This window comes from Saccostrea echinata, unplaced genomic scaffold, assembly GCF_033153115.1.
Source record: "Saccostrea echinata isolate AGI-Se365-2 ecotype Australia unplaced genomic scaffold, CSIRO_AGI_Sech_v1 ptg000055l, whole genome shotgun sequence".
Lineage (NCBI taxonomy): Eukaryota > Metazoa > Mollusca > Bivalvia > Ostreida > Ostreidae > Saccostrea > Saccostrea echinata.
Genome location: NW_026889804.1, coordinates 191,725 through 210,087, shown reverse-complemented (window position 1 = coordinate 210,087; position 18,363 = coordinate 191,725). Strand labels below are relative to the sequence as shown.

The window sequence follows — 18,363 nt, the reverse complement described above, 5'->3', positions numbered from 1 at the left end:
AAATTTATACTCCTTACCGCAAACTTTTCAAAACTGAACTGATATCTGCTTTATCCTATCCAATGTGCTCAGGTGAGTGATGTGGTCAAGGGGCCTCTTGTTCTAAATTGTGCCTTAAAATTGATTACTTTATCTCGCAAAAGATTTATTACGCAAAAATTGATTTTGTACATAAACTACATGTACAGCTAGACAAACCTTTTGAACGTCAAAGACACATTTTTTGAAGAATGCATGTAATTGGTCAACGACGATTACCAATGCGCAGCTAGGTTAAGGACTCCCATATCTATCGTCAGCCTATGCAGAGGATCGGGAAAGCTATTATGACGTCACGTTAAAACAATTCAAATTAATCTCGATGAATGAATACTATATGTTCTTTTAAAAACACACTGAAATGCTTTCGTTTCTCATAATTATTATAAAGATAAATAGATGTGCAACTTATCTTGCCAAAATAGTCAGCACTTTGAGTATGTAGAATGAAAACCAGCTTGATATCGCTCTACTTACTGAGATGACGTCATTTCTTAGTTTGACATGCCGCTTCTCTGTACTTAAGGCGTCGATCAAGCTATTATCGGAGCTTTTAAAAATAAAAATTTAAATGAATACAATACAAGCTTAATTGGACCAACGTAAATACATATTCTAAAATATATAAATCAACATTTTATTGTCAGACTACATTGTAATTGATAATGTGTAGACTTTATATATTACAGTAGGGAGCACATTTGTACAGTAACGTGCTAGAACAGGGAGTGCAGTCCCTCGAAAATATCAAAAGTTTAAGGATATCTGCTTCACTATAAATTCTAATTTTTTTTTGCAAGTGAAGCTGTTAATACTACTATTCTGAAAAGTGCTGGGAGCTGGGTGTGCATTGCATATTTATTCCGTAATGTAACATTATTCAAGGGCGTATTACATCTATGTCTGGAGTTTATAGAAGGATGGCTAAATTTCACACAATTCCCAAGCATGAGGAGAATAATATTGCTCCCAGCACTTTTCATGTTAAGAAATTTGTCTTAAACAAAACAAAATAATAAATTTTATAGCGGAAAGATACCCGTATATCGTTGAACTTTTACGATCTTTGTAGCAGTACATAAGTCATGTGCTCAAATTTTAAACCTGTCTCGTGACAGACAGCTGATGTAAGCGATGTCGCTTTGGCCGAACTCAGGAAAGACCCGGTATATACAAGTGCAAACAACACAATTCACATTCATTAAAACTGATGCTGTTAAAAAAAAAATTGTATTCATTTTCTCATATTTGAGGCGTATGTTTCATGGACTTCCTTAACCTAGCTGCATGTATTTCAAATTCATTCCGTATGCTTATTTCATATAAATAGTAATTTTGTTGTATAGTACATTCTCTCTCAGATATCATTTCATAAAAAAACATTTTTTCAAAGGTTTTTGACAGTGTTCCCTGGATGACTGGTATGACAATTGCTGTTGTGAAAAAGTCCCAGATTATGTTCATAAAAGGTTATGGAAAAACAGCCATAGACTCGGACACTCAAGTTACCGAACACACACTGTTTCTACTCGGTTCAATTTCCAAATCCTTTACAGCAACGCTACTTCTTAAGCTAATGGAAAAGCAAAATCCTCCGTAAATATTCTAACAGATAATTAAATTTAGCGTAAAATCATACAAGGTAAAATATATGGATCCAAAAATTATCTACGTGCATGATTACAAACAAACGATAAAGATTACAAGAAGAGTAAATGACTTTGAAACCTGTGGACCTTTTCACAAAAAAATCTTACGACATATTTTTATCTTAAGTGAAAACTTATGATGAAAATCGTTTTCAAAAAATTCTTAAGAAAGCCCTAAGTGCAAAATCTGTCGTACCTTTACGAGAGTCTCAACCCTCTCTTAAGTATTATACGAGGGTTGTACAAAAATTCTTTAGACTAGCGTCGTTTTGTAGTTACCCGGTGTCATAAATTAATGAAACTTTCAAAATAACTAAAACTACTAACAACTAATATTTTCAGTGTAAAACATTGCGTAATTACACATATTTATTCTATTTAAATGAAATAATTCAATTTCTGATGTAAAGAGGCGGCTCAATCTCAAAATTTGCTATTGAAAATCGGTATATAAAATGTAAAATCTCGCAAAAAAGGAAATTCTTGTCAAAATTTCGTGGGATAAAAATGATAGTTTCTCAAATTACATAAATAACTATCTACAAAGAAATCATCGTCAAAGCAACACAGTGAAACTCCATTCGGAAAGACGAACAAAATTAAAATCCCTCGGAGATAAGGAGATTTTTATGAATTATTAATAGATGCATGCAATTTAAACTTTTTTGGCGTATATTTTAATGTTAAGTACATCATAACAATTATATTTCATACTTATTTCACAAATCTTTATGTTAAAGTAGAAAATGTGATTCTTATAATTAATGCATTTTCCCCAAAAATTCGTACCGGTGACATTTACATATTTTTTGACGTCGGAGATTGCCCCGGGTGGTAGGACACAGTAACATTAAAACTCCAATTAAACGTACGTTTTTCAAGTAATGATGTTAAAACGTCGTAATTTATCAGCTAAAAACACACTTTATACACCCACAAAATTATATATTAAGATACCTTGATTTATGCAATAGATATAGACTCAGTTTACGGAATTTTGGGACAACCCTCGTAAAACCGATTTTATCATAAAAATATAACCGCAAAAACCAAAATACACGTTACACTGAACTTTTTAAAGCAACTTCCTATAATAAAGCATATTTTTTCCACAATCATTGTCGAAATATTTAATGAAAACACTACAAAATATTTACTATGTAAGTTTCACTTAAGATTTTCGTATGACTACTTCTACGTCAGATTGTGATTGTGACGTCAGATTTTAAACTCCCTTGCTTCACAAATGATTGCATTCGATATTTGTTGTCAATAATGTTTGTTATGCTGATAAATGTTGAAAACTAAGTTTTATTTTTATTTTCATCCACTTATTTAATGACTATAAAGCATATTGAAGTCGTTGCTAGGGATGAAGTCTGTCGTAAGTAAAATCTGCTACGAATGCGTTCGTGAAAAGCTCTTAAGATTTGTCGTAAGAGATTCTTAAATTAAAATCTTACGCAAAAACTTAAGCTTTTTTTGTGAAAAGGACTACTGTTTTTTAAAGTTAGACTTACGCCATTTTTAACGTGCATGTTAAAAAATGAAACTATAAAATAAGAGTTTATGATTACACTGACGGCATTGTTGTGTAGATTGGACCTCTCTACTAATATCAGGGAGATGATGGAGGGTGGTTTCGTCTTCTTTGATAAGGAACGAACTCAAAATGCCAACTTAGTGGACATTCTAGCACACAGGATGGGAAACCCTGAACATGACTTTTTACGATTAGATCCTTCCATAACTAGAGCAGATTTACCTAGGTAAGAAAGGGAATAGGAATCTAATGAAACTGTGTGGCATTTTAAATGCATTAATTGCCAAAAATCCAGTACAATATTTTTGTGTTATTAGGCTGTTTAAACACATGACACAGGGGATAAAAAAATTCAGAGAATCTTTTAAATATTCCTGCATGATGTACGAATTTGCCACATACCTAACCGAAAAACTCGCTAATGGTCAGCCATGGGAAGACCTGGTGGCGAAAGAGATCTTTGCTCCTCTTGATATGACATCCTCTACGGTTGTAACAAAACTGCAAACTGTGGAAAATGCTGCACACGGATATTTTGAAGGATCATCATTAGTACCTGTTCCATTTGAATTCATCAGGTAGATATTTGATATTATTGTTCATTTTCCTCTCTCATATCTTAAGACGTCTTAACTAAATGGACGACTAAGGCCAATAATAGGATTTACTCAATAACATCAGTCATCTGTAATAAAAAAAAATGTTACAGGTTTAAGATTTCACTAATAAATTTAAGCTTGAATTTAAATTGAAAAGTCTTATAAGAGTTTAGATATGAATAGCTGTGTACCAAACAGGAACTTTCTTAGTCAATATATGGGCCTCAAGAAAGATGTAACTTTACTGAAATGCTTCTAGAGTGAATCACGTGACAAGACATGGCGTAGGAAGCATTATTTTACGAGCACTTCTGAGGTGAACTAATATAGTGTATGTTGTTATATGTCAGTGTGTATTTGGTTTGCATAAGCTTGTGGTGGGAGTGGACAACGCATGGTGAGTCGTCAGTGATTTATTTTGCAATTTAATATAGAAATTCCTAGTGTGCTTATATTTTGTATGACTTCGCCATGAGCCGATTAGTGTTCACACAAGCATGGCCAGTAAAGTTACTAGTCCCTTAACTACACCGCCAGCTAGTGGTAAAGTCAATAAAAGGAAAAAAAAAATATCATTCAGTTGAACATTAAATCGGCATCTACTTCGGTAAAAACACCGTTGTGTCTGAAAAAAGCTGCAAAAAAGCCTCGGATAAGTAGTTCAGACCAAAACCTCGTCGGTGCCCCAGACAGTGAAAATGACCTACATTCATTACAAGAAAGTCTTGATGAAATAAAGCAAGGGATGGTAACAAACGATGATATTGGTGAGATTGTGAAGAAAATATTGTTAGAGCAGAATTTGTCAAGAAATCAAGATTACAATTAAAGATGAAATAAAAAAGGAAATTAAAAATGAAATTAAAGCCGAGATAGAAAAATTTACACACAGGAATGGTGATGAAAAAATGAAGCGTGCTAACATTGACAACACAGAAAAATTTGATACCTTGCATTTAGACTTAAATGATGTAAGAGAGCAAATCGCAAAAGAAAAAAAAAGAGTGACACAAATCTAAGCAATGACCTAGCTGTAGCGTCTATGAACACTCAACATGCAATATCAATTTCAAACTTTAACCAATAATATTCTCAAAAATGCAATTTTACAACATTGGGTGGCGTGAACAGCCAAAAGAAAATCTTAAAAGGGACTTTTGCACATTTCTTAAACAAAAAGTTGATCTTGATGTGGACACTACGGATATCATAGCAATGCACCGAATCCCCGGAAATCGGAATGGTGGATCGCGACCGGTCATAGTGCGGATGACCAATACGGAGGCCAAAACAGACATTATCAAACATCGCAAGGCAATGAAAGAGGAATTTGTTATGATGGATCACATCAGTCAAATAAACGCCAAACTCATACAGACAATAAAGGATCACGAACTGGTGCATTCCGCCTGGTCCTTTAATAGTAAAGAGTTTGTCCTGGACGAAAACAATAGCAGCCACACATTTGATTTTTTTGATAATATCACCAAAAAAAGTAGAGCGTGATTTTTAAAGTTCCATGAAAGAAGCGCACTCAAAACACTCAATGCACTACGATCGAGCTCATTGCTTTGAGATCTCGGGATCGGTATTCCGGAAAGCACATTGTTTACGTCCAGCAGTTCTTAACGGGACTTACTTGACACTTTTTGTTTGTTTCTTTTGGTATATATGTATGTGTGTAAGTTGTGAGAGTGTTGCCTATCAAATCAGTATCACCATATTTCAAGATTATGTTATCATATTCTTTTCTTTTCTGTGCTGTCACTGTACAGTCGTTCATTGACATAAATATCATTGATCAATGAGTCAAAGTGTATTGTCCCTCAATTGTAATGGGGTTGTTGGAATAGAGAAACGGAGAGACGTTCTCAATTATTTAAAACAAAAAAAAATTTCTATACATTTTTTTTCCATCACACCCACTTAAATGAAAATGATATCAGCCTTGTTAGATCTTTATGGGGATTTGATGTATATTTCAGCCCTGGTAAATCAGATGCCAGAGGAACGGCGATACTTTTTAACAATAACATTGAATATAATGTAACAAATAAATATATGGATGAAACAGGTAATCTGGTCATTTTAGACGTTAACCTAGCAAAAAATAATTTTTATTGGTAAATTTATATTGACCCAATACAGATCAGCCTGATTTTTATAGTCTGATCAGAGATAAAATTGAGAATTTCCAGAATGAATTTGACTTAATGGGAGGAAATTTTAATTTAATTCTAGACTTTACTCTAGATTGCTATAATTATCGTAACATTAATAACCTCAAAGCAAGAGAGACCCTGCTTCAGTTTAAAGAAACCCATGACTTATGTAACCCCTGGAGGACTAAATATAATAATTCTAGAAGAAACACTTGGTTTAGAAACAATCTAGTAAAAAAGGCCAGACTTGTCTACTTTCTGATATCAAATGTAACAATGACCTTTGTAGATAAGGTTGATATAAGCTCGGGGTACAGAACTGATGACTCAACTATTGAACTTCATATTTTATTTTCAGAGTTTAAGATGGGTAAAGGGTTCCTGAAATTTAATAACACTCTCTTAAAAAATGAAAATTATATACCGGTAAGTTTAGTCAACGAAACAATGAATAGGATTAAACTTTAGTATGCAGTGACACCATATAATCGTGCAATGATTAAGGATATAGAAAACACAAAAATTAATTTTATAATTGATGATCAATTATTTCTACATCAGCAGTCTCGTTTAAAGTCATCACTTTGTAAGTTTTATAGTTCGATAGAATGACCTTGTCAGCAAATACAATCTTTCATTAAGTCAATTGCTGACTGACTTTTTTCATACTAATTGTTAGGCCATTATTTATACACTGAATTGTCGACGGATTTTTCCGTTATTTTCCGATCATGACAAGGAGCGCACGGCGGGTGTGACCGGTCGGCAGGGGATGATCACTCATCTATGGAACCTGATCCCAGCTCTGATGTCTTAGAGGTCCCTGTTTGCTCTGTTCCTATTTTCAAATGTTTGATGGAAATTTAAGCTCGAATACTGTTTGTTATCTCCACATATTCACGAAATGCTGTAACTTGAGATTAGAGGTACCACTATAAAATATTGTTCTAGAAAGAAAATGGAAAGTGACCGAGAAGTAAATCTTTTAGAAGAAGAAACAAAAGAATTAGAAATCATTAGAAATATTGACAATTCTCACAAAACTGATGAAAAACTTTCTACTGCAAAATCTAAATTGGAAGAACTTAGAAAAGATTATATAAAAGCTAAATGGGTAGAATATGGTGAGGAACCTACAAAATATTTCTTGAGTTTAGAAAAAAAAGGAATTATATCAATAAAACAGTAACAAAATTAATAATGATAATGGTTTAACAATTACCTCGCAACAAGAAACCCTTAAAGAAATTAAGTATAATATATATATATATATATATATATATATATATATATATATATATATATATATATATATATATATATATATATATATATATATATATATATAAATTATTTCTACATCAGCAGTCTCGTTTAAAGTCATCACTTTGTAAGTTTTATGGTCGATAGAATGACCTTGTCAGCAAATACAATCTTTCATTAAGTCAATTGCTGAATATTACAAACTCTTACAGTTTGGATCAGAATATGTTTTTTTAGTAAAACAACAAATACTAGTATTTGGGCTGTTCGAAAATTATTGAGACAATTACTTTTACTCCACAGAGGACAGAGATAAATTCATGAAAGCTCGTCAACATTTCATAAAGAACAAATAAAACAACTGTGCAAATTTTCTAATTTATAGGATAATTAAATAGGTTCCGGTGAAATTATAAACACGCATATGTCTATTGACCTGGAGCAGCATCGCTAAGTCATTTTATCGCCTGGTCATCCGATATTTTCTCATTGTGAAATGATCGGGAATCTTTCAATCTACTTTCGCTGTCATTATATATAACATTCCAAAATTCAAACTGTCTCTTATAATTCTTAAACAATTCTTCAAAATAATAATAATAATAATAATAAAATAAAATAAAACTTGTGCTGTTACTACCCCAGTGTAAAATATACACGAAGTGTCATACACAGGTTGACTTAGTATCATGCAGTATCGAGTTATGCAACGCGGGTCAACGTTACTTAGTCCGTAATAATTGATGATCGTCCGAAGCTTTTGTGTTTACTCTGGTTGAATTATTTGTGAGAAAAAATATACCAATGAAAAAATAAACCCTTAGACATGTATTGCATTGTGCTTGTTTTAGCAGGTCGTTTAGTCTGGACCAGAGTTCTCAATACCGCTACACAAAATTTTAGGTATGCTCGCTGCTCTGCCTTGACGTCAAAATCCGTTTTGTCGATTGCTATACCGCGCTTAATTTTTTTTTTAATGATTTCCGTTTTTCTGATCGAAATTCTAGCAAACCTGCACAAGATGAAGTCACAATTAAATCGAAAAATTATACACATAATTTGAATTATTTTCGCTCTCACTATGGATCCACTGGGAGTTTTAACGTTGGTGTTACAAATTTTCATTATCTGATTTCGTGACTGCGCCGGGTACCGCCACCATTGACACATTTATATACCATTGAAAAGAAGAAATAAAAGAATTTAAAAATATTTCTTGCTTTTATTAATTCTTAGTGTTTGTCAAACGTATATGCAAATTTTCACCGAAAAAACGTTGATTAGAAAGAAGAATATACACAATGTCTCAATAATTTCCGAACAGCATCGTATGGTTCTTGCTGTAAATCATTATAAAACTTCTTTCTATCAAAGCGTTATAACCAACCTGTATGTGTTACAAAATGGACAAGAGAGTTAGGTTTGCAAAATGACTTTAACTGGAAAGATCTTCTTACAAGTTTAAAATACATAACTAAAGATTCAAACCTCAAATGGTTCAAGTATAAGACTTGTAAATTATTGTTTTTATCTAAAATTAAAGATAACCCACTGTGCTCTGTCTGTAATCTTGAGCAGGAAACTTTGAAGCATCTTTTTAATTACTGTCATCCTGTGAAGGGAATATGGGATTGTTTAGAAGAATGGATTTTACAAAAAAAGACTGGAAAACTGGAAAAAAAATATTAACCTAGACCCAATTTCTGTTATATTAGGTATTTCTGGCAAAGAAAACACAGCTTTAAATGTCATTATCTTGCTTGTAAAACATTATGTATACCAAAAATCTAGAAATTGTAAACTTTTAATATTTAACGAAGTTAAAAATATATGTAAATACTATACTTTTGAAATATATTTGTTTGCAATAAATATGGATGACATCAAGTTCAAAAAGAGATGGTTATTTTTGTACTATTTATTTGAAAAAATAATAATCTATATATAACATTGATAAAGAAACATTGCAGTTTTAACTTTGTATTTTTTCTTATAATGATAGTAAACATTGTAATTTGTAAACATACATATATATGGAATAAACATTTTTTAATATAATATATGTATAGGTGATACTGTAATGGAATGAGTGAGAAGAAAGAATATATGAGTGAATGTTTCACAAAAATCCGCAATGTTTATATGTATATATATACTGTTATCTGAATGTTGAAATGCGGAAATTAATAAATAAATTAAAAAAAAATGCTTCTAGAGCATTGAAAAATTGAAAAATGAATTTTTTTTTTCCTATGACAAAACATGTAAATTAATAAGAAAAATTTCAATGCAAAATGTTATGAATTCAAACACCCCGATAAATATCAGTTACATGTAATACAAAAATGCATTCATGCAATACATTAACATTTTAGGGTGTTTATATTTGAATTTCGTCATGCAATAATTCTGAACACAATTAGTGAAAACAAATTTTATAGTATTGGTGCAGAGTAACAAAATTTTAAAAAATGTGTAATTTGCTGAAAGGAGTGTCAGTGGGAGGATATTATGAAATGAAGCGTCTTTTATCAGTTATAGTTTCTTTAGTTCAAAGCACACTTATGCTGAAATAGAAACAAGGATGTTTATACGTTTAATGCTTCTTCCAAACGCAGATTGTGGCAAACCTGGGCAGGTTCGGGCGGAATAATGTCAAACGCTGTGGATATGGCGAAATACATGAACTTCCACCTCAGCAATGTAGACAAAGACGGCAACAAATTCATGTCGGACAAAAACTTTGCTGCTCTGCATCAAGAGCATAATAACAAATTGTCAAATTCCACTGTTAACAAAATATCTAAGGATCTAGAAGTACCAACAATTGAAAATGGCTACGGTCTAGGCTGGAAACTAGGAAAATACAGAGGTATAGAATTAGTTATAAGGCATAATTTGTGAGAGGAATGTTCTTAGCTAAAATCATTGATACATTAAATTATCTTGTTTTAAAACCTGAGAACGTAAATGTATTAAAATAAACTATATCCACCTAGAAAAAAAATCATTCCTGTGCTTCTTCAAAACAGGATCTGAAGGGAACTCAAAATCTATATGTATGCTCCGGATCAAACTGTCCGACAAGAGTTAAGAAACAATAACATCATCTGAGAAGCGCAAAAATACTTTTGAATTATTTTGATATTATCCTGAATTCATATTAAAGTGTAACATATACCATATGCATGAAAGAGCTTAAAAAGAGTAGCGTTTTTCGCTGTCCTTTTTTCTTATTAAGCCAATTTTAAAATATGATGGTTTCTTGCTTGCTTTAGGGAAAAAATTTCTCTACCTCAATTTTCATAGAGTCGCATTGCTCTCAAATATATCGTAAACATACATTACAAATAAGAGAAAAAAACAATGTACAGCCTTAACGGTGGCATTACTTCAATGTAGTAGATTCTGTAAAGAAATCTAAGAAACATTGTAGCGCACTAGCTTGATTCCAATGCAAAGACAATTGTTCATCATTTCATTTAGTTTAATAGAATATTTTCATATAATTATTTTTATTAATATTATTCATGTAAAATTAATGAAGAGTTTTTGAAAGTATGTAGGTCTAGCCACTAAATTAAATTTTTTGAAAACTTTTAGTCTGGCATCAAACTGCAGGATTAAGCAAACACTGAAAAAAGTAAAAATTCTTCAAAGTCATTTTGTGTACTCACATAATTCGTCATTCAAATGCATTCTCGTTTTAAAGAAGGTAAAAAGTATTTCAATGCAAGACCTTCTTTTCCTACAAATATGAACCAAAGATTGAAAATATGAAATATGAGTATTTTATGTTATCGGAAACAAGTCTGGGCCTAAATAACTGCAAATCACTATCATAAGCCCGAATATTTCCAAACTTCATTTAACGTTGTTTACTGAAGATTTTTAATGACCAATTAAGAAATTCCTATGCATTAATAAAAGTTATGAGTTTAAATGAGACTTTTCTTGCTTTCAGGATATTACCTAAACTTACTAAATTTGCAAGTACATGTATTTGTTTATAAAGTCATTTTGTCTTTGCATTTTTGAACAAAAATTATTCATTTATTTGACAGGACATGACATTCTCCAACATAGCGGTACAACATACGGTTATTGTTCCTTTATAACCCTTTTCCCCGAGCAAGAAATCGGAATCTTTACAGCTATGAACGGAAATGATAAAAAACATATTATAAGTTTGTTACTGCATAGCTTCCTTTCTGATGTTGCATTAGAAGTGACACCATATTTGAATGCTGAATCCATATGCTCTAAGATGAAGAGATATGCAGACGAAAAAAATTCAATCCAAAATTTCGAAGAAAAATATTCAGTTCAAAATTTCGAAGAATATGTAGGAGAGTATACCAACATAATTTACGGAACCCTAAAAATAAAAAATATCAATTCCAATTTGAGTTTAGAATATGGTAACTGCAAATGGATCCTCTGGAAACAAAAGGACGAGGAGAAGTTTTTGGCGAAAGGTACTGGGATGATCAAGGACTTGATTGATTTTGGTCCTATTACATTCCAGACCGAAAAGGAAGGTGTTTGTGTTACAATTGAAAAGTTTGGCATCATTCGTGCTCCCCGGGTTAAATTTCGTAGACCCCTAAAACAAAAAGTATGGAAATGTCAGACAGATGTACAAATTGTTACGAAGTTTGAAAAAAAAATGAAAAAAAAACTTTTAACTTAATGACTTGTTAAGAATTAAAATATATATATATATATATATATATATATATATATATATATATATATATATATATATATATATATATATATATATATATATATATATATATATTTCACAGTTTTAGTAGTTGCAGGGTATAATTTGAAAACCGAAAAAATGACTAATTGGATACGATGATCTGTCATATTTAACACTCACATTTATATGTAGAAGAGATATATTTTGTAAGAAAAAAGTAATTATATTTAATTTATTTTGCGTAGCATTAACGAAATGTAGTCAACAAGTCATGCATTGCTAACATTTCGACATATATCTTCTTAGCATGATATAAAGATGTTTCCCTTAGACTTCAGTTTCCTAAAAAAAAAAAGTCTAAAGCCAAGGGCATTCTGTATCGATTAAAGCCAGAAGTTCATTTTAAATTTCGAAACATTTACATTTGATTGAAATATCATGGTTAATACATAACTAGAGAATTTTTTTTTACATTTGAAAACATGAAGTAATGAAATTCATCATTAATTTCATTGCAATTACATAATTTAGAAATTCTATTCCTTCTGGGGATGTTTAACAATCTTCCAGTCTCAATAAGTAATATTGTATTCACAGTTCTAAATGCTCAATATTTTTATATTGTTTATGAGGATAATTTCAACCAATATTCCTTTTAATGGCCTATTTAATCTTTTTAATTTTTAATAAATGATCTTTTTTGTTTAAAATTCTATAACTCAGACCTTGAGGAGAAGTTTGCACATCACAACACCACGATTGCTTAAAGACATACACGCTATAGCTTGCGTCAGTTAAAAAATAATGTGGAAATTTATTTATTTTGTTTACGAAATAAAGTTACGAAAATACTATGAATAAGACAATTGAAAATGTACGCGTTATGAAGATGTCAAATTATAATTATTTATTTTCCTGCCAGGAAAGTAATCACGTGACACCGTCGCTATTTTTAGATTGATTAACGAAAATGGCGTCTAAAAAAGGTTAGCCGTTTGGTATAAAAATAACGTTTGACATGGATGAAACGCGTCTAATGCTTAAGATTTAACTTTTAAAACAACCAGTATTAACCATCTACTCTGTAATGACAGACATTAACCTTTTATTCATAATCGTAGACAAAATGCAACGTACCTTTTTGTATATGAGTTCACGGGAACCTCCCAGTCTATATAGTGTCAACACAAGACCTTCATCAATATTCATGAAAAGGCTTAATTCTTGATTGCAGATCTTGCTAAATTGTTTTGTAATTAAAGCGACTTATTTTGTAAAATAAAAAAAATGTCGAAAGTATTATTTCATTATACATCATGTTACTCAAATCATTTCATCATTTTCTTTCACAAGAAAAAATCGCGTTTATATAGCGTGTATATCTTTATACTAATCTAAAAGAGTAGCGAATACCTTTTTCTTACCAAGATATTTTTTTACCACAAATCGGTTTGTTTTTTGGTTTATTGTTGTTTAACGTCCCTCTCGAGAATTTCCCCTCATATGGAGACGCCACCAAATTCATATACTCAACTCATATTTAAGACAATTTTCATGACTTTTAAAAACATTAAAATGTAAGGAAGCAAAAAAGCCCAAACCATACCTTCTTCTTTATGCAGTAGGATATAAGTTATGCAGCACTGGCTAAAGCCTTCGGTTTTCAAGAAATGGCTAAAGCAAACAGACATCCAGCACTGATGAAGACAGCAATCATCCAGTATTGGATAAAATCAACAATTATCCTATAGTGGCCAAAATGCTTGCATGAATTGTTGCCAGAAATCTCTGTTCCCAGCGGGGCCCTGGTTCTGTGGGCTTTTCTTAAAGAACATTTTGAGATTTTATTTTTCAGTTATGTATAAAAAAAACACTTAAATGTATTTGTTGTCAAATATTTTTTAACTGAATGTATTGAATCTATTGCATTAAAATACGTATATATTGTATATGAAACCAGAAGTCTCTGATGAGACTGTAGCTCTACTATTCTGTTTGTATAACAAAAGAAAAGTAGCACTTGGATTTGAAACATTGCAACATGCAACAATAAATAGAATTATGTATCTTAATGTAGTCTACTTTTGTGACAAGTTATATTGAAATCAAATGAAAACTAGGAGTAGTAGCTTTTTGAAAGTATTTCACGGAAATTTCTATTTTTAGTAACCATGACAACACCATTCACCCAAATAAAAAAAAAACAGAAATACATATTATGTATCGTAGTGTATTCTAACTGTGTGCCAAATTAGATTGAAATCAGACCAAAATTGTAGGAGGAGTCACGTTTTAAAGGAATTTCAAAGAAATTTCTATTTTAAGTAACCATGGCAACACTGTTAATCGAATTCAAAAACCAATGCAATAAATTATGTATCTTAGTATAGTCTTCTTGTATGCCTAATTATATTAAAAGCAGACTAAAACTGTAGCAGGAGTAGCGTTTTAAAGAAATTTCTATTTTTAGTAACCATGGCAACACCGTCCATCAAAATCAAAAACTGATGCACTAAATTGTGTATCTCAGTGTAGTCTACTTGTGTGCCAAGTTATATGGAATCGGACTAAAACTGTAGGAGGAGTAGCGTTTTAAAGGAATTTCACAGAAATTTCTACTTTTAGCAACCATGGCAACACCATCCATCGAAATCAAAAACCGATGCACTAAATTATGTATCTTAGTGTAGTCTACTTGTGTGCCAAGTTATATTGAAATCGGACTAAAACTGTAGGAGGAGTAGCGTTTTAAAGGAATTTCACAGAAATTTCTATTTTTAGTAACCATGGCAACACCATCCATCGAAATCAAAAACCGATGCACTAAATTATGTATCTTAGTGTAGTCTACTTGTGTGCCAAGTTATATTGAAATCAGACCAAAACTGTAGGAGGAGTAGCGTTTTAAAGGAATTTCACAGAAATTTCTATTTTTAGTAACCATGGCAACACCGTCCATCGAAATCAAAAACCGATGCACTAAATTATGTATCTTAGTGTAGTCTACTTGTGTGCCAAGTTATATTGAAATCGGACTAAAACTGTAGGAGGAGTAGCGTTTTGAAAAATTGTTTACAGACAGACGGACAGACAGACAGACAGACAGACAGACGGACGGACGACGGACACCTTACTATCGCATAAGCTCTTCTGGTCTCTGACCAGTAGAGCTAAAAATAAGGTCCTCATGTGCATGCTAAGAGTAAAGGATATCAGTAAAACGAAGTTCTACAAAGACTATGCAGTTTCAGTATCATTCAGTACATTGAATTATCTGACCTTGTAGCTTTAGTATGCTCAGTAATTTTGGTTGCATATTTTGGTTACATTAGATATATTTTTTTTGCATTAGTCCTCAGTTGTATATCTATAAACAGAAAATATTTTCAATACTCTTTCCCTAAATATCTAAACATTTACATAGGCTAGTTATACATAAGACAATATTCAAATTCTAAATGGCTGTTAGAATGTATTATATTTTGCCCTTTGACAGGTAAGATGTTATCCTTTATTAAATGCCTTTAGAACTGCCAGGATTGACTGCAATTTTCGGAAATTAAAATGTTGTTTTATAATGCATCGAGACATACCCTCCTCTTTTTGTCGGGTTCATTGTTTTGTGATTGTACAGCATTGTTTATTTTGTGAATCAATCTTATTTTTCAATAACTTGTCGAATTATTATTGTCAGTAATTGCTTTAAATTCTCTTATTTTTCAAAAGACTTTTCTCTTACATTACCAAATCAGTTGGTTAACAATAATAGGTTGTTTTTGTAAAAAAAAACAAAAACAAAAAAAAAACAAAAAACCAAAAAAAAAAAAACAGCAGTTACTGCAAACAATGTTTAACATCAAATATCTCCATATATTTTTGTGCGGTTAACAAAGTATGACTTTTAAGATACATATTTTTAATTGAATTAGTTCGTTAAGTGCATTAAAATATATGCAGTATTGACTGTTTATTTTCGAATAAATCTAGATTAAATTGCATGACGCATGACAAAAATACCATCGTAATGCTTAAGAGCATTCAGAATCCTTAAGTATCCCTTCTGTTGTTTGTAAATCGTATTGACATTTACCAGTGATTGCCGCATGTATTTTTATGTACAGTTGACAGTGTCAGTTCCTTGCAATACACAAGTTTCGAGATTATCTCACTTATTGCGCTCTTTCATTACGGAGGGAAGTTTTGTTTCCCCATAACCCGGCAGGTGGGACAGTTATTTGTAACGTTACATCATGGATATGCCAGTCTATTAAAACTTTTTTTCCGGAATGCACTCATCAAATTCGAAAATTACCTAATTTAAGTAAAGACGTCAACTTTTTTTCTACCAAAATAATCGGAACTAAGAAAATGTCAGTGGATAAGGCTCATCAGACGAAGAAGAGAGATGGATCTCTAATAAACAGCTGATAAATACACTTGAATTTGATCATTGCAGTTCGGCATTCTGAATGACACACCGAATCTTGCCATTATAATTATTTCAAAGAGTCCACTAACTTTTTAGAAAAAAAAGGTTAGTACAATCAAGGAAGCATCTATTTCACAAAGCAATCTGTTAAAAACTATGACAGTTCTTCATTTTTCAAATATCCTTATTGAAAGTAGATTTGTGAAACTTTTATAGTAATGCTCAATAAAATCATCAAAATCATCGCTGTTTGACGTTATAATCAATCTATAACATTAGATGAGTTTTCAGAGCCCTAGTCATCGTTCATTTATTTATGCACGTTTGTATACATGGACAACCTGTCCCACTTCCATGCTTATATGGATACTATTTGCGCCTCTATCATTGAAGAGCTAAATTCTCGAAACTTGCGTATAAAATTCCTACAATACGCAGTCCATCCAATGTCTATACAATCTTTTATGTAAGCGGAAAATTTATTTATATTCAGTTAAAATGCCAATTCTTCTCAATTAATTGTTTAATTATGGATTTTTTTTCATTGCCTTATATTTCTATTTCATCGCCATGAATCAAATTACTGTTTCTGTAATATCATTACATTTCACGAAACCACTTTCACTTTCCATTTTAGAAATTACACAATCACTTAGCCAGTTGCACCTAACTACCAAAGTACTGTTATCATTGATGCAAATAATTGTAATTGATTATGTAATGATTGATTGATAAAATGAAAATATGAATTTCTTAAGATTATCAATCTCATTAAAGAAGAACAAATTAAATCGTATTATCCAATGTTGCATTCATAAGGAAAAAAGAAGGTAATGTCATATGAAATGTCCAAAATTGAATTGTCTCTTCAATCACAATCAAGCTGGAAAAGGTGGAGGAACGTCTACTAAATGTGTGTGTCTGCCCAAAAAGGCAGTTGTGCAAATTGCTTTACCATGGAACAAGAAGGGTCTTCATATGGCAAATTTTCTTTGACAATTTATTTGATTCAAAGTAAATATTTAATTCTAGACAGGTTTACACGATTTTCCTCAAACAAAACATATTTATCGTTTGCTGTTTGCTTAATGATTGCATGAAGAAATTGTTGATTATCAGTTTAAGAGAAAATACCTGTATCAGTAAAAAGTTCCTTTTTACCAAATTTAAACGTTAGGTACTCAAGAATACAATTCTTAAACAGCTATATTCTGGACCATTCAATCCATCAACATATTAAGCAATGCTTTCTGTTTTTGTATCACATTCAAAAGCTTATTTATTGATTGTTATGAAATCATATAAAGCATTTGATATGCATGATATTTGAACTTGTTTGATCTTTCCATTGAACAACTCTTGAATATCTTTCAATTGTTTTACATGAACTCTCAGACTAAATTGCCAGCATGAGTCCATATAATATTTGTTATACCAACAAATTAACCAACCACTTGAAACCGACATACGTTTATTGTGACTGGTGTTTATGAATAATTCTAAATGTTTTTATATCTGTCTTGCAAAGTTTTTACCTTTCCTACGTTCCTAAATTGATTGATTGATTTTTTATTTATTGTTTTACGTCCCATTAGAGAATTGTTCACTCATATTAACGCTTCATTAACAGGTGAAGGGCTTAATATGTAGACATATACTCGGCATTCATAGATGGAAAATAAATCAGAAAAAAAATAATTTAATTTCATGTGAATTTTAGATAGAAAAACTAATATATAACGGGTTGACTTATCTCATAAACGGCGACGCGCAGCTGAACCATACTGTTGATCACTTTTTATACGCAAGAACTTTATTTTTGCGTAATTACGCGAGACTGCCTGCTCACGAAAATTAAATTCTCGCGCATATGTGTAGTACAGAAGATAATCTATATTATGTCTCGCTTATAAATACCTTATGTCCATCTCGCGAAATGAAGGTGTCGCGAAAATTTGTTGATCCTCA

General features: G+C 31.4%; 1 protein-coding gene across 1 annotated transcript; it reads left to right on the top strand.

Annotated features, from left to right (window-relative positions):
• The first annotated feature begins 1,173 nt into the window (after positions 1 to 1,173).
• Positions 1,174 to 13,717, top strand: LOC133172860 (uncharacterized). Its single transcript, XM_061307693.1, has 7 exons — positions 1,174 to 1,205; positions 1,444 to 1,635; positions 3,287 to 3,457; positions 3,549 to 3,809; positions 9,874 to 10,127; positions 11,320 to 11,873; positions 13,592 to 13,717. Exons 1-7 carry the CDS (start codon positions 1,174 to 1,176, stop codon positions 13,715 to 13,717), a joined length of 1,590 nt encoding a protein of 529 aa, XP_061163677.1.
• Positions 13,718 to 18,363: the final 4,646 nt, after the last annotated feature.